This window comes from Malaclemys terrapin, chromosome 1, assembly GCF_027887155.1.
Source record: "Malaclemys terrapin pileata isolate rMalTer1 chromosome 1, rMalTer1.hap1, whole genome shotgun sequence".
Classification (NCBI taxonomy): domain Eukaryota; kingdom Metazoa; phylum Chordata; order Testudines; family Emydidae; genus Malaclemys; species Malaclemys terrapin.
In genome coordinates, this window is record NC_071505.1 from 41,794,087 (window position 1) to 41,816,014 (window position 21,928).

At 40.2% G+C, this 21,928-nt stretch overlaps 1 protein-coding gene across 1 annotated transcript; it reads right to left on the reverse strand.

The window, feature by feature from the left end:
- Positions 1-2,348: 2,348 nt before the first annotated feature.
- Positions 2,349-13,087, reverse strand: LOC128830389 (hyaluronidase-1-like). The gene is made up of 3 exons (XM_054016206.1): positions 12,167-13,087; positions 4,015-4,104; positions 2,349-2,777 (listed from the first exon to the last, which is right to left on the reverse strand). Exons 1-3 carry the CDS (start codon positions 13,085-13,087, stop codon positions 2,349-2,351), a joined length of 1,440 nt encoding a protein of 479 aa, XP_053872181.1.
- Positions 13,088-21,928: the final 8,841 nt, after the last annotated feature.

Consider the following 21,928-nt stretch of genomic DNA (forward strand, 5'->3'; position numbering starts at 1 on the left):
CCTTTTAATTACAAATAACCCCTCCAAGAAAAGATTTTTTTACCTTCAGATTTGCTGTCAGCCATTCCAGTTACCTGATACAAAGTAAAAGTTGAGTAGCGAACCTTTATTGTTGCATTTCAGCACAACATATCATTACAATGATGACTCAGAAAACTAAGATCTCTATTTAACTGAAATCAGTCCCACTTACGTGTCTTGGTTTAAACTGGTCATTGCAACCTTAAAATATCCATTACAATTCTGTTATGAGCTAGATTTTTAACTAGTGCAAATCTGAGCATCGGAGCTTTCACCAGCTGGGAATCTGACTCCTATTTTATAGTAATGGTTGGGGATAAATTAAGGATGTACAAACAACACAAAATATACAGAAGAATTGTATTGTGCTATATGCAAATTAATGTCTAAGTAACTTGCCTTACTTGAGTAAGACTTAGTCCAGTATCAAGAATGGCCTCTAGCTGAGGGCCAAATTCTGCCTCCCTTACTTGTGTTGAGTAGCACCTTCCCCTGAGAGTAGTCTTACTGATTTTAATGGAACTACTCTTGGAATATGATGCTACTCAACGTGAGTAAGGATGGCAAAATCTGTCCATGAATAATCAGTATAAACTCTCAGATTGCTCAGAGTAAAGGATTGTATACCATATTCTCTTAGATCCAAGCACAGGTCTCTCATTATTTCAGTGCACACTGCTCTAGGCGAGTACTCTACACAGCCCATCATTTGCAAGTTTCAAGAGAAAACAACTTTTATATTGTACCTAGCAACTCAGTTCAGAAAGAGAGAATTTTTCTTGGTTTTGTCACCCATTTGATCTAGTCATTTATTTATGACTTTTAAAAAAAACTTACTGTATATAAGGTAGTATTTTTGGGAAAATATATGCATTCCTGTGAGAAAATGGGCCAGTGCCTTATTTTAAATTAATGTTTTAAAATATAGTTTCAATTGAAAAATAGGACTAGTTCGATGGGCCATTTCTTGGATACTATATTCACCAGTAATTATTCAGTAGGTCTTTCCACTAGCCCTACTTAAAAGAGGATCTGGTTACAAAGTGCTGACCGTACCACCTATATCAGGGTCCTCAACATGGGAGGCAGGGCAGAGCTTGTGGGAGGTGGGATGCTCCATTTTTTCCCTCCTGCCTGAAAGAGGGGATGGTGTGTTCCCAGAGGGTTTCTGTGGCAGCTGCTCTCCATTTCGTGCTCTTGATGAATCTCACTAATCCACTAACTCAGTCTGGTGATGGGCAGGGCAAGTGGAGCATCAGTCACAGGAGTGCTCTACCAGCTAGACGTGAATTGAGCAGGGTGGAAAGTAGGGAATTCAGTGCCCAAGAGGCAGTGAGGAGCACACAACCCTCCCTGGCTGGAAGGAAGGAGAGAATGGAGCATCCCATCTCCCAGCCTTCAGGAGGAGGAAAGAGTGGGACTGTCTCCTTCCAAGTTGCAGGAGGGAGGAAGGAAAGGAGCATGTGGAGCTTACCCTTGCCAGGAATCCTATAAAGTGCCAGTACCTCTCTCAAAGACTAACAACATCAGACCTGAATGGATTTTAGAGGTAATTTTTTTAATGACTAACAAAGGTCGAACTGGGTTATCAGAAATTGCAGACAGGCCCAGTCTTTAGTCAAACAGCAGCTTGCAAATCAACAGGACAAAATTATCACAGAAAGTGTTGATACTCACTGAATTAACATGTGAGCCGAAATATAACTGAGTATATCTGTTCATATTCCAAATATTTAATGTGTGTGTTTATGGAGAATTCCCTGTGCCTTTCAAATCTTTATGTAGAAGCTGCTATACCAGCAGTGACATCCACAAACTGAAACCAGTTTGGGTCCTGATGCTACATTATTGTACGCCCAAAACTCCATTTGACTTTCATGGTGTTTAAACACAAGAGGAGTACAGACTAGACCCCAGTCAATGGGAAGATCCTCAAAATTAAAGTGTTCTAAATCATCCAGCCTTTGAAATAAATGGTCTTTACATCCTTTTTTTTTTCTGCTTGTCTAGGGACAAATCCTGAAGTCTTTACCCAGCTTTATTCAGTTCTCACTCGAGCAAAACTCCCAGTGGATCAGTAGAGTTTTGACTGATTAAGGAATGAGATAGAACAGTACGAGTGGGGCCAGTAAGAGGGAGATGCATTCGAAATCTCCTTAACACTCTGTGTAAAAATACTGCCTTGCCCAGTAGGATTAGTACTTAAATGGAGAAGAATGAAGATAAAGCAACAGTCTGCAACACCATTTCCCATCTGAATAGAAACTTGCTAAGCAAGGAGATCTGAAGTCTCAACTGCAACGTTTCTTGCTTCCTTGTAAGAAACATTAGTGTATAATGAGAAGCAGAAAAACCTGCATGGATCCAAATAAAAGAAAGTTGAGCATTTTATTTTTTGATCTGTTAAACAAAGTGTGAGCCCATTGTTCAAGTAGACTTCGGTCAGGCAGTTCACAAAATATCCCAGTCCAGCCTTGGTAACACTGACATGTGAAGCTCTGCTTCATGGCCTTTATGTCTTCTGGTCTAGGTTTTCCAGTCACAAAGAATCTTGGGCCTTTTTCAGAATGGTGGACCCCAATCTCAAAACTATTGGGTGACAAGTGCAGATAAGCAGAAGAGTCACCGATTTTACGGATGCATCTCCCATTTTTCTTACACAGAACTTTACTGCAGAGTTTGGCTGCTGAGGTGACATTAATGACATAATGTCCTAAGGGGCCATCTATGTATTTTTTCACAACTGAACAGCTCTCCTGTAGGAAAACAAGAGTGTGACATGTTAATCAGTAACCAGAGTTATGTCCAAGTTACCATATTTTTGGTAGAATATTAACATGGAAGCACTGCTGGCTAAAGTGATATGCTGAGATAAATCCTGAAGCCCTTACTCATGTGATTAGCCCCTGGCTTAATCTGCATTCATGGGAAGGCCAGTAAGATATTGACCTTTATTATAATCTTGCTTTTCTGTTTTGGGTGCCTAGTAGCAACATATTGAATGTTTTATTAAAAATAAGGTTTTCTAGTGATTGTTGAAAAGGAACGATTTAAAATAAAAGAGGTTTAAAATATTTATTGATACATTGCTTTAGCACTAGGGATTTCTACACTGATCACCATAACCCTTTAACTTAGTAGTTACTAAACAATTTTCACTGGCTGGTGTGCAATGTGGAAAAATAGCTTTTGGGTTCTCCAGCTCCATGTTAAGCCACTGAACTTGTTTGGGAGTTCTTACCACACCACTGCAGTCAATGGGAGTTTTGCCATTGACTTTGATAGCAGTAGGGTCAGACACTGAAAGAGGTTGCATCTTCCTGTATTGCTAATGTCCTATCAAAGGTCAGCTTGCCTGCAGCCTTTCTAAGAGTGAGGCTAGGGAGCTGGCCTATTAGGTGCCTTGCAAAGATAGACAATGCAACCTTCTGTCACCTTTGGTAATTACAGGAGAGGGGTCTGTAAGACTTCTTTAGGTGAGTCCCAGGGCCTTGTGAGGAGGAGCAGGACTTTTCTTAGGTTGGGATTATATTCCACCAATGACTCTGTTATAAAATTTAGGACAAAGCTCAACATTTGGTCTGTGAAAAATGTTCCCCACCTCATCCTCTGCCAAATACATAGCCTTGTGTTTGGTAACGTACAGATTATGCAAGCAGAACACTGCTAAACAGACTGTTTACATTTACATTTCAGTGTTTCAAACCGTATCTTATTATCTTGGTATTAGTGCTGTCCGCTGCTATGGATGTCATCCATGTTTGGCCCTGGATGTGGTTCCTAGGAAGCAGTGGCTAATTTAAGTATGTTGTTAACAAGATGAAAGGACTCCCAAGCAGTCATCTTCAGCCAAAAGACTGGTGACAATGATGGGTGAGGGAGAGCTTCATTGTAAGGATGTAAAATGGTAGAAATGAGGATGGATGGGGAGAGAGGCTCTTATCAAGGACATAGCACTTAACCCGTGAACGTTTGTAAATCCACCCCACCTACCTTTGAGCTGGCATACTGCATGCTTCCCCAAAGGACAACCCCTGCTGCCCCCAAAGCAGCACTCTCTCCAATAGTGTTCACCAGGTCAGTCTGAAAGAGGAAAGTGTCAAAACTGGACATTGGAAAAGCATCAGAACCCATAGCACCAAATACAGGAGAGGACGCACTAACATTTAAGCACTACTTTTTTCCAGAGGCGATGTTGATTTGTGCTGTAGAATCTTCATATTCAAAAAGGCCCATAATGAGCTCCCTACTTCTTGGGGCAGGGACTGTCTTTTATTCTACGCTTGTACAGCTTCTAGCACAATGGGGTCCTGGCCCCTGTCTGGAGCTTCTAGGTGCTATCACAATCAGGGCCGGCTCTGGCTTTTTTGCCGCCCCAGGCAAAAAAGCCTCCCGCCGCCCCCCCGCCCCCCGGCGGGGAGTGCAGCAGGGTAGGGCGCCGAGCCCGGCCGTGGCTCCACTCTCCCCAGCAGCCGGAGCGCCGGGGGGAGGGCGGTGAGCCCAGCCGGGGCCCCGCTCTCCCCGACCGGCCAGAGCGCCGGGGGAGGGCGGCTCCGCTCTCCCTGGCTGGCCGGAGCGCCGGGAGGAGGGCAGCGAGCCCGGCCGGGGCCCCGCTCTCCCCGGGGGCCGGAGCGCCGGGGGGAGGGCGGTTAGCCCGGCCGCGGCCCCGCTCTCCCTGGCCGGCCGGAGCGCCGGGAGGAGGGCGGAGAGCCGGGCCGCGGCCCCACTCTTCCTGGCCAGCTGGAGCACCAGGGGAGGGCAGCCCCGCTCTTCCTGGCCAGTCGGAGCACCGGGGGGAGGGCGGTGAGCCCGGCTGTGGCCCCGCTCTCCCCGGGTTAGCGCTGCCCCCCTCCAGGTGCCGCCCCAAGCACATGCTTGGAGAGCTGGTGCCTGGAGCCAGCCCTGATCACAATACAATTAATAGATAATAACGACAGTAGATCCAGGGACTCTCTGAAGGATTTTGAACATTGACTTACAGCAGAAACTGCAAAGGGGTGGGGTGGAAAGAGGGGAAGGAGTTAAAATAATTTTTAAAAAATGTTTTGCTTATTCACACAAATAAATGTACTTTCCTATCGATGTTTCAGTGTGTTATAGTATATTCAGAATGCTTCCTCCAGACAGACGGGAGGAGCAGAAAGGCAGTGACACTTTTGTGAACTGTAGTGCCTTGGACAATTCATGTAGAATACTCTAGTACCTCTTTTGCAAGGGATTATAAATATGATGGTTTGTCATTTAGTCAGTCCATGAGTATTTGCAATTCTAAGGCCTTGTCCATACACACAGGTTGTACCAATTTAACTATACTAGTATAGAGATTGGCAGACACAATTACACCAGTAATAACAGCGCATACACCAGGTAGAACTGTACAGGAAAGGAAATAAACCATATCAGTATAAGCACTTTTATACTTGATGATTGCCTGTTCTAGTCATTCCTTCTGAAGCACTTGACATTAGCTGTTGGAAGACGGGATACTGGCTAGATGGACCACTGATCTGGTCCACTATGGCCGTTCTTATGTATTGGCATAACCTAGTCCGTGCTTGGGTTGTACTGATGTAACTATTTTGGTAAAAAATCACGATGTAATTATACCAATACAAAAACTGTGTTCAGACCAAGCCTCCTTAGTGTCACTTCAGCAATGTGTGTGAGCACTTCATAATACCAGAAAAAGAGAGGCTGGGGAGCCCTCCCAATGTAAAAAGATGCTATGGTGAAATGGCGCATTCAGTAAACTGCTACATTTAGCAGGGAAGGGATGGAAATAAATAAACAGAACCCAGAGCAACTACCTTTCTTCCCCTTCCCCTAGATTCCTAGCAAGTGGCTTTCATTTGGGAATGTCAGGAATTTTCCTCCCATCCTCTGCAGCCTTTGCAAAGAGAAATACAAACATCATATAAAGAACCTGCAAATTTTATAAACTCACTGGTGCTCAATAGTATATTGATAAGGTTTCCTTGTCTGCATCACTGTGAAATCATCCAAGGGCTCAGGAGATGATCATCTGATGGCAGTAGGTATATTAGAACTACAGATAGATAAAACTAGATGACTCCATTATTATTATTATTTATTATTTTTTTAAAAAATCACACACAACTCTCTTAATGCACCGAGCAGTTTATAAGTAAGGACTTTCCTGTCCTGAAATGCTTCTTGTTCAAGAAAGTGAAGACACAAATGAGGAAAAGGAGAGTGTGCTGAATTATTGAAGAAGCATATGAGCAGGATTCCTGGGACAAGTGAGTGGTGGAGGTGACCTTTAACTAAAGGTCAGATAAAATAATATTGGAAATCATGGAGATATTTTAAACAACAGGGTTTGCCTACTGGTCCGTCGTGTAGGTTTCACAGTACTATACCATGTTATTGGGCTCACCTGCAGTTCATGGTGCTGCTGATCATCCAAGCAGTTCTTGAGAGCACTTTATTATCACTAAAATCATATAGTTCAGTGCTTTCTCCAGAAGAAGAGAGTAAGGTATGCCACTGGTGTTACTTTCATGTTGAAAATGGTGGTGTATTTTTTACTGGATTTAGTTTAGCAGTAAAAAAAAAATGTTTGGCTCAAAAATCAGACTTTGAAAAGTTGAGTGACTTTGTGATATATCTAAAACTCTTGGTAATGAATGATCCCTAGCCCTTTTCTTCTGCAAAATACTTCACAAAGATTATAAAAACACAAATCCTCGACCATGATTGTTTTAAATCAACCACCTGGTGGTACAGTGAACTAGCATGACACACAGTTCAGCTCCCATTAACAACTTGGTGATCTCTTCTCAGTCAGACAAAAAAAAGGGATCAATACATCAAATACATTTGAATGAACCAAAAACTGAACAGAGAGGGTTATTCACCTTGAGCAGTTACTGAGGTTCTTCAAGATGTGTCACTATGAGTGCTCCACTTTAGGTGTCAGTACGTCCCTGCACTGTCAATTGGAGATTTTCAGTAGCAGTGTCCGGCAGGGCTGCACTGACACCTAAAGTAGAGCACCCACAGGGACAGCACTCGAAGAAGAATAGAAAATACGGACTTTTAAGGAAGTATGGTCCGGTGGTGGGCTCACTGGCTTCAGTGTCAGGAGCTCCAGGGTTTAATTACCTACTCTACCACAGACTTCCAATGTGATGTTGGGCAATTCACGTAGCCTCTTTGTGCTTCAGATAATAGCACTTCCTTTCCTCATAGGGTGCTGTGAGGCCAAATACATTAAAATAATGTGAGGTGCTCAGATCCTATGGTGACAGTGGCCACATAAGTACATAGATAAGTAGATGGGCTAGGTAGTTAGCTGCCCTTCTCCGTGCTTTCTCCATCTCCACCCCTAGAGGAGCCATATGGAGGAAAGAGAGGGACTTGCAATATTTTAAAAGCTCCATTTTATAATATGCTTGTTTATCTTCCCTCACCCCCAAGCTGCTCAACATCCCCTCTGTGACTCAATAGCTGTTTAGCACACCAATATTTCCCTGCAATACCCTGGTTCCTCCTCTCGCTGCTGATGCTTAAGATCCTGTTCCAAGTTTTGGTTGCTGTTTCCAGCAACCAAAGACCCTCAAGATTCTGCTCCTGTGCTGGTGTTCTGGACTAGCCCCCTGGGGGAGAGTAGAATCCTCACACCATATAAACAAAAAGGGAACTTCTCTCTTACCAGGGCTCCTTCCACAAGCTGATTAGCTGGGTGATTTCATTTTGTATTGAAAAATGGAAGGAGGAGCACTAAACTGTTCACATTTATCAACATGAAAGGAAACTGGTGCTGCAATTGGAGCTGGTCGCATACAACAAAAAATGTTTGTGTTCTTTACTTCAAATTCTGAATGGCTCTTTGTTTCAAACTAGTCATATGCCATCTTATTCTGAATGGGAGAATATTTGTGCAAAGGTGGCTTTGCTCATGGGGAATGGCCTTTGTACAAATACACACCGTGACATGAGGACACGGGTATTTCTACGTGAACAAGAGTCGCTGTTATTCATTATTCATCATTTATTTGTCATTCTGCTTTATGAAAAGATTTGTTCTTCCAGTCAGGGAGCAGAAACAATGCCATGTAACTTCAATCACTGATCACACATTATTAATAGCAAGTAGTCTAGGGGGACAGTTTCTGAACACCCTAGAGCATCAATATAGAGAATCATTTGCATAAATTATGTGGTGAATACTTAGAGATAAGAGAGCCATTCATAGAAGTTAGGATCTGTTGGCAAATGATTTATAAAGAGAAATGAGGCAAGGGGGACACAACTGCAGGGACATTCCTGGCCTCTGGATTTTAATCTTTCGTGGGGCTCTTATACCTGCAGCTCTTTCTGGTGGTTCCCACAACTGTTGCTTCAACTTAACTTCTTTCGTTGTGGTGCTTGCTTTATCTTTAGCACTGTACATGTTAGGGCTCATGCACAACATCTTATTGTGTCAGCAACCAAACAAAAGCTAAATTTCCATAGGGCTAGATTGTCCCACTCTTGCTCAGCCATGGTAGCATATAAGGGGGAGTAAAGTCCTTATTACCCCCCTTGCTCACATTATGACTATAGCAGGGAGCTACTCCGCATTGTTAGCAAGGGGTGGTGGAGAATGTGAGTAGATTTGTTTCTGTTCCCCCTATATTTGCTGCCCAGAGTAGCTGATGGGGGTCATAGGAAGGTGTAAAGTGCTCCAGAAAAGAAGTGAAACTTTCCCCAGGGTGCTGGGAAGGAATCTCTGACTCTCTGAGCTACAGTTGGATGTCCTGTCTGCTACTGGAGCAGTGCAGAGTGTGAGATTACAGTAGGTATCAGTGTCCAAGTATGTTTCACAAGAGCTGATATAAAATCATTTGAGGACATCAGGGCTATGAAACAATAGATTTAAAACATTAAAGCCATGAACATTGTTTTCCTGATCATTGGAGCTCTTTCCGGTGCTCTATCTATAAAAAGCCTGCCGGTTCCCAAGCTCCACTCATAGAGCTCATGCTGCCAAATATGTAGTCTGGAGAAGCTACAAGCCTGGTACCCATGATCAGTCTTTGAAGACATATATTTTGTTTTCACTACAAAATACATATTTGAACATTCCTCATGTGGGATTCCCCCTGCTATGAATGGGCTGTGCACACAGGTGCTGAATGTTTTAGAAAAGATCTCTGAAACATCCAGGTCTGAAAAGAAGGTGATATGCAACTAAAAGACAGCTCAGTGGATAAAAGGGTAACTTATGGGCAATATTATTTTAAGTTACTATTATTGAATGTGGAAGCTAGTTCAAGGTAAACAATTAACTTTGTACAGCCTCATATGTTCGAAAGCTTGCATAATATATAATTGTGCTAGATTTCATATTGTAGGATGTTTAGCTAGTGTTAATGGTATTTTTATTTTAATCCCCAGATCTATGTGTGTTTATGATGAACATACCTATTAGAGCCAGCGCTTGCCGAAGTATTCACTAACTTTGTGTGCCTCTATTTTGAGTTCTCAGGTGAAGAGACCTTGGCTGAAATCCTAACTGCTGAAAAAAAACTTAGAGACTAACAAATTTATTTGGGCATAAGCTTTCGTGGGCTAGAACCCACTTCATCAGATGTATGAAGTAAAAGATACAGGAACAGGTATAAATACATGAAAGAATGTGGGTTGCTTTTCCAAGTGTTAAGTCAGTCTAATGATATAAATCAATTAACAGCAGGATACCAAGGGAGGAAAAATAACTTTTGAAGTGGTAAGAGAATGGCCCATTACAGACAGTTGACAGGTCAGTCCTCGCTTACAGACAGCCCCTCAATCTGAAGCAAATACTCACCAGCAACTACACACCACACAACAAAAACACCAACCCAACAACCAATCCCTGCAACAAACCCCAGTGCCAACTCTGTCCACATATCTATTCAAGGGACACCATCATAGGACCTAACCACATCAGCCACACCATCCGGGGCTCGTTCACCTGCACATCTACCAATGTGATATATGCCATCACGTGCCAGTAATCTGCCAGGTACATTGGCCAAACCAGACAGTCTCTATGCAAAAGAATAAATGTACACAAATCTGACATCAGGAATCATAACATTGAAAAACCAGTAGGAGAACACTTCAACCTCTCTGGTCACTCAATAACAGACATCAAAGTGGCAATTCTTCAACAAAAAAAACTTCAAAAACAGACTACAACGTGAAGCTGCAGAACTGGAATTAATTTGCAAACTAGATACCATCAGATTAGGCCTGAATAAAGAGTGGGAGTGGTTGGGTCATTACAAAACCTAACTCTAATTTCCCCAATACTAATTTCTCCCTACTGTTACACACACCTTCTTGTCAACTGTCTGTAATAGGCCACTCTCTTACTTCTTCAAAAGTTATTTCTCCTCCCTTGGTATCCTGCTGTTAATTGATTTATCTCGTTAGACTAACTTAACACTTGGTAAAGCAACCCCCATCCTTTCATATATTTATACCTGCTCCTGTATCTTTTACTTCAAACATCTGATGAAGTGGGTTCTAGCCCACAAAAGCTTATGCCCAAATAAATTTGTTAGTCTCTAAGGTGCCACGAGGATTCCTCGTTTTTTTTTTATACAGACTAACACGGCTACCACTAAAACCTAACTCTGCTGAAGTCAATAGCAAAACTCCCATTGGCTTCAGCAGGGCTAGGATTTCACCCCCTGGTGCCTGATTGTCAGAAGTGCTGAGGACAAGCAGTTCCCATGGAAGAGAATCCTCAGCATCTCTGAAACTCTGAATTCTCACAGAGAAGTCTTCAGCTGAGAATTAACAAGCTGAGGCACACAAAGTTAGTGAAAGCTTCTGAAAAGGTGGCTATATACCTTGTATTTCCTCACTAAGCAGCCAGAGAGACTGACTGGGTCTGCACAGCTCCAGCAGGAATCCCCAACTCATAGCTCCAAACTGGACCAGTCAAATGGGAGCACTCTGGAACCTGTGGGACTGAATATGCACACACACCCATGGCAAGTGAGAGTAGACGGACACAGCCCTGATATTGAGCCCACATCACTCCAAGCCACCAACCACAATGCCATTTTTGTAGGGGGAACACCACAGCTCTCCATGACCCAAGAGTGGGCTGGGAGGGAGGAAGGAGAGGGGCATCAATATCCAAAGAGGGCTATTAATCCTGTCAGGAGGTAGCTCCCTGCCCTCCAACTGGGTCCGCACCTCAGGTATGGATCAAACCAAATCCTTCCATGCCCAGGGTAGGACAGCCTATAGCAAAAGGCTATTTAGGAAGCCATTCAGGAATTACATGCTCTGAGCAGTTGCATAGACAGGATCCAAAACAAGGTTTATGATTACCACAGTTATCAGAAATCTTAATGTCTGTGTGTATATCTCAACCACCTATTTGTAACCTGCATATATTTATTGTATTTTTTAAAATATTTCCTTCAATTATCATTGGCTGAAGAGGCGTCACATGACACAGAAATTGTATTTCTGTAATACAGTAGATTTAAAAAGCCAAAAACCAGATACTCAGTTACTGTGCATAATCAGACATACTGTACTTTCAGAAAACAATATGGCCAGAAGAACACACTCATCCTTCCTCTAGGAAGCCTCGAGGAAGCCTGCTGTCACATTCTGCCTCTGTGCAAGTTTTCTCATGCAGGAGCTAGGAATGCCAAGCTAAACTTGGGCTTACCTAGTTGATATGTCTAGTTCATTTCTGTACCAAGTGAGCTTCCATTTTGGGAAGAAAACAAATAAACTCAACCCTGAGATTCCTTTCTCATGAATGTTTATCTTCCCTTAATATTAATGGATTTCAAACTTCACTGAGATTTGTCAACTCCATTTCTCAAACTGAAGAATTAATTTGAAATATTTAATTACTTAAGGAAACAATTGCTTTGTACTTTCTTCTAAATTACTCTCATAAAAAGAATACAACATTATTCTACAGTAATAGACCAAACCACAGCAGGATCACTATTGAAAGCTGTAGTGTTTTGTACCATGACTGTAGTGTCTTTCTTTACCAGGATAGTTCTATATATGAAACACAAATGCATCTATAACTGTTATTATGCAAGGAGAAACTCCTAGGAAGTGCTTTTTCCACGAGATTCTAATCTTTAGATTTCTATATATGTCTGCTTACCTCTGTCAAAACATGTAAAGTATAGGCATAAAATGGTCTGGAGTAAACAAAAACAGGCAAAACATAGTCTTTTCTAGCAACTGAGGCAATACGTATTGCTTCCTTAACCCGATAATGAACGAACTTCAGAGCATTTGGACTTGACTTCAATATATAATCCAGATAGATGGATGGATAAAGAGCGGTACTTTCTTTCCACAGCCAAAGCAGGAGATCATTGCGGGACGATTCAATGTCTGGGCATCTACCTGTGTATACTTTTGGATGTTCTTTGTAATCGTAATTGTAGCAGTCTGGGTAAAGATAATAACCCCATAGACCATTCGGTCTCATGTGCTCAGCCAGAAGGATAGTGTTGTTCATAAAACTCTTGCCAGCATTTTCAAATTCTTCCTTAGCAACTTTCCTAATTTTGTCCTCTGACCACTGAGGATGGTGTCTCCTAACCAGTTCGAGAGACTTATTTCTATAAATGGTTTTATTACCCCAGTTCCTGTCCCACTGGGGCCTCCAGTTTTCCCAGTCAATGACTGCAAGTCCTTGGAATTTCTTCATGGGTATGGAATGGTCAATGTCAGACTTAGCTTTGTTAAGGTGTTTTATCAGACTCTCATTCTGTGGCACCCCTCCATTGATAGGAACCCCATTGTCTAAGTAATAGGGGTAATGCCCCAAATGAGTGTGATAAAAGATTGTCACATTGGAGCCACTCAAAGTTTCATTGGTGTTTGATGCAATGTCAAAAACTCTGAGATCTAGGTCCACCTTGTACCGCAGTCTGCACTGTTCCGTAGGTGCATTCCAAACAACAATGAAAGGTTTGTGGAGTAGCAGTGGGGCCTTTGCCTGCTTGAGCAGTTGGCCATCAACCATAATAAGCAGCATTGTAATTTCTATCCATTTAATCCACAGATTACACATGGTATGCTGTTTTCGCTGGGGCTAATGCGATGGTTTCCCTGAGAACAAAAACAGGAAGAGACGTTTTTTTAAAAAACCAATATTCACAGCAAGGACAGATATTGTGTCAAAGAAATGGCTTTTATTTTGGGTTTCCTTTTTAACTTTGTACTCACAACAGATATGGACAAAGACAAAACTATAATCAGGACAAAAATAAGTCAGCGTTTAAATGCCTTCAAGGATGAGGTGCGTACCTGGGGAAACTATTCTACAGATTGGTAGATCTCACTGTCAGGTCAGGAAGCACTTTCCAATACTCAGCCTTTTCTTGATTTCCATTCTGCCAAGACACTTTCCTGTCTTCATTCAAACCCCTCTGAAAGACTCACTTCTTCCATGAAGACACAAGAATTGACTTAATAATATAATAATATTAGAATATTTTTAAAACAAAAGCGTCCTACTTATTCTGTGTTTCAGTTTCCCTGAATATCCTGTGTACTCACCATCTGTTTTACTTAGGATGTAACATTTTGGGATCTAAAACTGTCTTTTGGGGACATCTAGGGGTCATCACAATTTAAATAGTGCAATATATACATAGTGCAATAATAATAATAATAATAATTATAATTAAAGCTTCTTAGTGCTGGAACGACCTGAATTGTGTGCCAGTTCAGTACTGAGCATATTGTGAGTAGTTTTTTCACCACTTTCCCTGACTTTTTTTGCTGCCTTCTGCCTTTTGTCATTGGAAAGAAGTTAAAAAGTGAGTGTTTTTTCACAGCAAAATGAAACTTCTCCAAAAAATGTATTCTGTTTTTTGTTGACAAATGAAAAATGTCACACAAAACTAAAGTGGTTTTGTTTCAAAAGTTTCAAAAGTTTTCACAGACTATTTGTATCTTTGTGCAGCTAGCTGTAGTCAGATTCACCCTGTTTTTCCTGTAGCTCTGATCCTTTCTGACACTCCGGTTCTATGATTTTTTCTTCTTATATTACCCACTGACTTATAGCTCCACATCAATGGAATGGGAGAAGGTAATTTAAACAAAAGCCATGATGGAAGTGTCTTTCTCACTTAGATTAACCAAGAGAACTCAGATATGTGGTAATATATACCACGTGTCTAAGAAAAGAATAAGGCCCATGTTTATTACTATCTACTGTGGAACAAAATCATCATTTTTCTAAAGGAATAGGTGGAAGAATTATGATCCCTCAGCAGATCAGAAGAATGACATTATTAATGACTTTGGAAAGTGTGAAGACTAGTTGTTATACTAGATTTAACTTAGATATCAGTATGGTAAAGAGAATTAATTATATTAAACTCAACAAAGCATCCATGGAAGTGTCAAGTACCTATGAAAAAGTGGAACTGATTTTTGTTTAAAATGTTAGTGGAAGTGAATGAGTATTGTGAGACCAGATCTGCCATCAGGCTGCAAGTGCACCCTCCCCAATTACCCACGGCAGGTACAATGAAGTAGAAGGATATCCAGTTTGTACATTATTTGAAGAAGTGTTGCCGCTTGCAAGTGATATATCTGGGACTGGGACTCCCCTAGTCTTTTGTGCCTCCCTTCCATTTTCATCCTCTAGCCTCTAGTATTGTGTCTCTCTCCCTCTTCACCAGTTCCCTCTCCTAGACTTTTGCTTTTTCCTCCTGATTCCACTCCCTTGGCCTCCGGTCTCTGATATAGCAACCATTTTCCTCCCCAACCCCTGTTTCTCTCTTTTCCCGCCCCCTCTCCAACTCTTTTCCTTTCCTTAGCCAATTGCTACAGTAAGGAGAATGGGAAAGACAAGTGACAGAATTAGTACTAAGCTATCAACCTGTTGACAGGTTTGAGGAGGATAACAAGGAGGACTCCTAAAACGAGAGCCAAACTTCCTACCCTCCCCTACAGATGACACCAGCCAAGGTGTTGGAACACACACATAAAAATAAATGGAATGTACCTTTCATTACACTCTGAAATATTTTGACAGCGGCTTTCTCTACCTCCCCTTGGTCCTGCAACTTTCCTGCCTCCTTCTCCCTCTCTTTATCTGAAATTATCTGGTTGTTTGTACAGTGCCTAGACCATGGGGACTTGATCCCTGATGGGGATCCTGAGGCACTATCACAACATAAATAAATTTTTTTATTATTCAAGTCCCATTATAACTGTATTTTCTCCTTGCTTATAACTAGAAAAAAAGTTTAATTTGCACAGAAACCTTCAGGAAAGCAAGGAATTCTTTCCCCAGAAGGCTCTCATCTGTTCTCAGTCAACATATGTTGAATACCTTTAATAGGTTTACTCATGTATATTGTGGTCACAGGCATTGTTCATTAAAACCTCTCACCATTAGACACTGAAGGATAATACTTTGTTGATGAACAGAAAGAATTCCTAAAACTCTTTGTATTGCGAACAAGAAGCAATCTAGATCTATTGACTTAAAATTGTTTTTTGCAAATTGTGATTTTATTGCAGATGTTATTTTTCACTTCAGAACAATGTTTGAGGCCAAGTGGAGCAAGTCTTTACAAAAATAAATAAGGTTAATATTTGATGCTGAAATAGTGAGGGAAAACACAATTATCTACTATTTCATAAATGCGCCACACAATCTCCTAAACATGAACAAAACGTCTTTTATTATTGGGGCCACTGCTGTTTATCCAGACTGTGAGTTTATTGGTCTCATGCATGAGCACTAATTGGACTACCTCAATCCCAGCTCTATAATGAGCACAGGCGCTAACAATTCCATTTTGCAGTTAATTTTCAATCTTGGTTCAAATTCGCCTGTTTTTCTCATTCGGTGACACATTGTCATAGTTCATTTAACTTTCAAAGGACGTGCCTATCTTTCTTTGTCCCTGTAGTGTTCTCAAAACAGAATCTGCTGTCAATGTTTCTGCTCTATATTCTAAAAACAAAACCAGCCCCTCATAAAAAAAGAGTTAAGGGCCTGATCCAAAACACATTGAAGTCAATGAGAGTCTTTCTGTTGACCTCAAGTGGGCTTCAGATCAGGCACTCAAAGCACAAAATTAAGTGCAATTTGCTATTTATGTCTGCATATGTTGTTGAAGTTTAGGATGGTAAGGCTACTGGACTAATTAGAGTATATCCTTTAATCACTGATAATTGCTCCTCAGTGAATAAAAAAAAGTTGATACATTTCTGCGAGTTTCCGTCACTATTTATGTAAATAAAAATGTGCAGAATACAGTTTTCTCAAGCAAATTCTGTTAATTTAAAATAAACTTTTATGTCCACTGTGCCTAAATATTTTCCATCAAAGTATGCAACTTGCAATGGGTTGATATCAGCTGAAATTGAGAGGGAGGAGTTATTCTCTTTTACTTTAAAAGAAACACCTTTATGCCTAATCAAGACAATGTAGACCTCCCCCCACCCCCAAAAAAATGATTGAAGTGCACTTTAAGCACTAATAAAACAATACCCTCCTAAATTGTGAATACATCTAACTTGACTTCTTCCATGCATGCAGTGTTGTTGTAGCCATATTCGTCCCAGAATATTAGAGATACCAGGAGGTAATATCTTTTATTGGACCAACTTCTGTTAGTGAGAGAGACAAGCTTTCAGGCTTACTCAGAGACCTGAAGAAAAGCTCTGTTGAAAGCTTGTCTCTCTCACCAACAGAAATTAATCCAATAAAAGATCTCATTCACCGGGTCTCTTTGATCTCTTCCAGACAACCAACTGCTACTCGGTCTCTTTTGTTGATTATTTGAGCTATTTGGACTCCAACACTCCTCATGACAGTTGATATTTCAGTGTCTAATTTATAATATAATAGCCCTCTGATGTAATCTCCCATATTATATTCCACCATCTGTATATTGACTTCTTGAGAAACTATAATCTATACATTTAATATTAATACATTTCTATTTTTCTATTTTACAATCCTTGTTTCTAATTGTTCTTGAATCTCAAATGTTTCCATCTCTACTGGATAAATGAGTCACATTTATGGACATATTCTCTATTAAAAAGTTATTCTAAAGAACTGGAATAATTTTTTCACCAACACAGATTGATCATGTGTGGCATTTTGTGTCAAAGAATCACAAAAATAAAGACTTTTTCTTCATTCAAAGAATTGCTTACTAAAACTTGAGAACTACCCACCATGTATTTTAGTTAATATTCAGTGTTCTAAAGGTAACATTATGATGCAATTTTTATCTCATTATTATTTTTGTCCCTGTAACTTAAGGACCCTTCTTTCTAAATAAGGGATGTCCAATCCTTTCTTTCTACTTACTGTGAGGTATGGGTATTGTTTCTTCAAATCAGTAAGCCAGAGCCAGGCAGGAGAGGGCTGGCAAGGTTCGAAGCAGAAGCTTTGCAATGAAGCAGAGAGAATAGCTTTAGGCTACTTAAAGGTCATATTATGTTATGGACATATTAGCTAGCACATACTAACTAACATGTTACAAAACTCTGGGATAGACAAGGCAGTGTGTGTTTTAATACATACTGAGCTGGTTGAGTTAAAATCAAGGGGAACTTAGGCTTTAAAACAAGCTTAACAACATGTTAAAGTAATCACTACCTTGTCTACACTGGACATAGAACATGTTAGTTAGCACGTGTTAGCTAACACACCTTTAAGACCTAGCCTAGACAAAATCTTAGGCATGACCTACCCACAATGTTTGTACTGGTATAACTATTTAAGTCAGAGATGAGAATTTTTACCAAAATAGTTACACTGGTACAACCCCTCGTAGTGTGTGTGCAGTTATCCCAATATAAAGGTATAACACATGGAGGTGGTTTTTTTAGAGCGCTGGGAGAGCTCTCTCCCAGAGCTGTGCCGCGACCAAACAAACCACGTTAAAGCACTGCCACAGCAGCACTTTAACGTTGCCAGTGTAGACTAGCCCTTATACTTGGATAGCTTATTACCTACACTGATAGAGGTACATTTATACCACTATAATTTCATCTACAGTGTTGTACCACTCTAACTACACCCGTATAGTTAAAAGAGTACAACTTATGTGTGTAGACAAGGCCTTAGAAGGAACACTGTTTTCCTTATTTCCAATAGACTTCCTTGCTCTGTGTTAGAAGAAAGTGACTTGTTCTGTGATTCTTTGCCAGAGTCACATAAAGTCCACCAGTGACAGTGTATTATGTGCTTTATTGTTATTTATATTGTGTTAGTTGAAACTAAGATATTGAAGTATTGAGAGCTCCTATATTTCATCAGACCTCAGACAACCATGAGATTAGTTTAAAAATCATGAGATTTTAAAAATAACACATTTGGATTTTTTTTTTATTTGGATTCTTCTGGCATTTGAGCCTGTATGTTTCATGTTTTCAAGCTTTTTTCACCCACAACAATGACGGCTAGAAATTTACACTTTTTTTTTTTTTAAATGAAAGCTGATATTCTCATGTAATCGCAGGACTGTTGGAGCTAAGTCTTTGAAAAACCACCAAATATTGTGAGACTCATGATAAAATCTCATGAGATTGAAAAAGTAAACATCAAAAAAAAAGAGCATGCATGTGTTACTGCTGCCTTGTGATGGTAGCTCCCTTCATGCTCCAAGCTATACTATAATTCACTTTATAAATCCAATTTTGATCCCTGGACCGAACTTTCTCACACATAATCCCACCCCACCTGAAATTTTGTATGTGCACTTTGATGCCTTATATCTTACTTTTCACATACACTATTCTGTTCCCATCCACTATCCAGATGTCATCTGGAAATCCCATGTACCCCATTCACCCTTCCAGTACTGATCAGAGACCCTAAACTCCAAATGTTGGCAAGAGATTAACCTGCATTTTGCGCTCCCTTCACATGTGGGCAACAGGCTCACCTCTCAGTGCCGTGTAAATCTTTGCAAAACTGGCAATAGTTCCCCAGCTGTACCTGGTAAAAGGGTGTGCATGGGTCACATCATCAAAGACCCATGCTGTTGTAATCTATGATTGCAAAATGAAAATATAGTTGGGGACGAGAGCACAAAGATGAGGATGGTACAGGAATCTTAACCTTGAATTACATAAGAATGGCCATACTGGGTCAAAATCAATGGTCCATCTAGCTCAGCATCTTGTCTTCCAACAGTGGCCAATGCCAGGTAGTCAGAGGGAATGAACAGAACAGACAATCACTGAGTGATCCATCCCCTGTTGTCCACTCCAGCTTCTGGCAGTCAGAGGCTAGGGACACCCAGAATATGGAGTTGCATCTCTGTCCATATTAGCTAATAGTTATTGATGGACCTAACCTCCATGAATTTATCTAGTTCTTTTTGTAACCTGGATATAGTTTTAGCCTTCACAACATCCCCTAGCAATGAGTTCCAAAGGTTGACTGTGCGTTGTGTGAAGAAGTTCTTCCTTTTGTTTGTTTCAGACCTACTTCCTATTAATGTTTGAGCATTAATGAGTTTTTAAAATTACAATCCTCTATTCACATTTTTAGAAGAGAGATATGACAACCTTAACAAATCTTTTGCCTCTGCAATTATGCATGTTTTACATAACTTTTTAACTGTTGCAATATAAAAGAATTAGTTAACATAAGAGTGGCTGCAATTAGGTGATATTTATGCTACCACCAAGTCACAGCACCTTATTAAAGGAGTCCAAACTCACCAATATACCACTTGGCCCATACATTCTACTGGTCTTTCAGGAACAATGGACTAATCCTGGTCTTCTCTGCCCTATTAAATGAAAGTAGTCCCACTGATTTCATTGGGACTACTCAAATGAGTACATTGAGTGGGATATGGCCCAATGTATTTTTAAACTGTCTCATTTCACAGTTGTTAGTAAGCTGAGATGTAATATGCTCTATGTTTGCCTGTTCCCTTTTCAGTTGACCTTCCTATTTTTCAAACTGAAATTTCACAAAAAGAAAGGGAAAGAGGAAGAGTATAAATTATGGAAGGACACTTACTGTATCTACTGGGCACCCTGGTCAACTGCTGGAATGTTCTTCATATTGTTCACTTCTACTTTCCCTGTTGAATTCTGAGAGTTAGCTCTTGCCACCTCTGGAAAACATTACAGATTTGCAGAGACCAGGTGTCTAAATACGTAGCTTTTTATATTTCAGGTTCTCTGTTAATATGAAAAAATATGTTGGAAGAAATTATACACATAACAGGGCATTCAGAAGTTGTGCTGTTATTTAATACATCCAATAACAAAGAATTCCAGATCATGCTTTGTCACACTCTGATTTTGCCACGTGTAACAAGAAGTCATCGTTACTGAAATGACATTGTCAAGTATGCATGTATTTATTTTAAACCCCTTTTTCAGTATTGATGATTTCCTTTTAGAACCTATTTTAGAACATATAGAACAGATTTTCCTTGCAGTTTTCTCATGTTACATTTGGAAAGCACTAATTGTGTCTGTGTTTCTTACAAAGCACATATCAAAAACAGATACAACTCTCAATACACACAAGGGTGGGCCCAGCATAAGAATATGAAGAGAAGAGCAGAGAAGAGAAGAGAAGAGAAGAGAAAGTGTGCTCTTCCTTGTTTGTACAGAGACAATGAGTAAAATCCTGTCTCCACTGAAGCCAATGCCAGATTTTCTCATTGACTTGAATGGAGCTACGATTGATAGCTATACTGTTAATATAAATCTGGGGATACTACTAGTTCATGTAAATGTTTACCTTGTCTAACTGCTAGTTCTCTAGCAGCCAAATAATAAACATATTATATATTTTTTTAGCAAGAGTTAGTGTAATTGTTTAAGGGTACACTATTTTGGAGGGTTGGATGTCTGAGGTGATAACATACAGAACTTTTCACCTGTGGAACCCTGGTTCAAATCTGGCCAAGGGAAGTAATTGTTGAAATCTAAATGTTGGACTATGTGAAACGAGCTCCTGGTCTCAGTATAGTTCCTAGTGGCAGATGTCCACACTAGAAAATTGCCACCACAACATGCAATAATTTAGCTCCTTTTTGTAGTCTCAGCAGAAAGGCTGAATGTTGAAAGGACATTAAGAATTTACCCTTGTGTCCTTTAAATGTGGTTCTACGCTGAAAAGCCAGTATGTAAAAACGGCAATTTCTTACTCAATTGATCTGCTTCTTGTTTATATGCAGAGTCATATCTGCATTCTGCACATTTCAGTGACCACAAATATATTTTACAACTTTTCACTCCTGTTGGCCCTACGGAGCCAAAAATATAGCAGAGAGAGAGACTTGGATTCTGTTTCTTCTTGTCTATCATCAACAAATTGTGAACTAATGACAGTCAAGTATGCTTGTGCACTGAAGACAGAATAGTTTTACTACATTTTTCTCCTGTAGCTGAAGGCATCATTTGGCCTGCAATATCTTTGTTACTGAGGATGAGAAGGAAAGAAAAACACCTGGACTTTTGGATCCTGGGAGTGAGAGGGAGAGAGGGTGTATGACTAACACTTTAAACAAATGGTTTTTACTTATAAACTGAAAATATTTGGTGTCAAAATTAGTTAGGGACAATAAATATGGACCCTCAAATTCTATTTTTACAGAGGGACTTTTCAGAATGAACTATACTTTAAAAGTGGCCTGTAAATAATAAAATGTGAGTTTGTGCCATTTCTTTATATATATATATTTTCTGCTTTTTAAAAATAACTTTGGAAATATGTCAGATTTTGCCCTTCCTAGTTTAACTGCAGGACCTGGGAAAGGGAAGAGAGGAGAAGAGTGGATCAGAAGATGTGTTTTATGAGTTCTCACAAGGGACAGAGGTATAAAAGATATCATTATTTCACAAATGCTCCAGTTACTATTGGCTTCCAGGCTAGACAAGATCTCTTATTTTT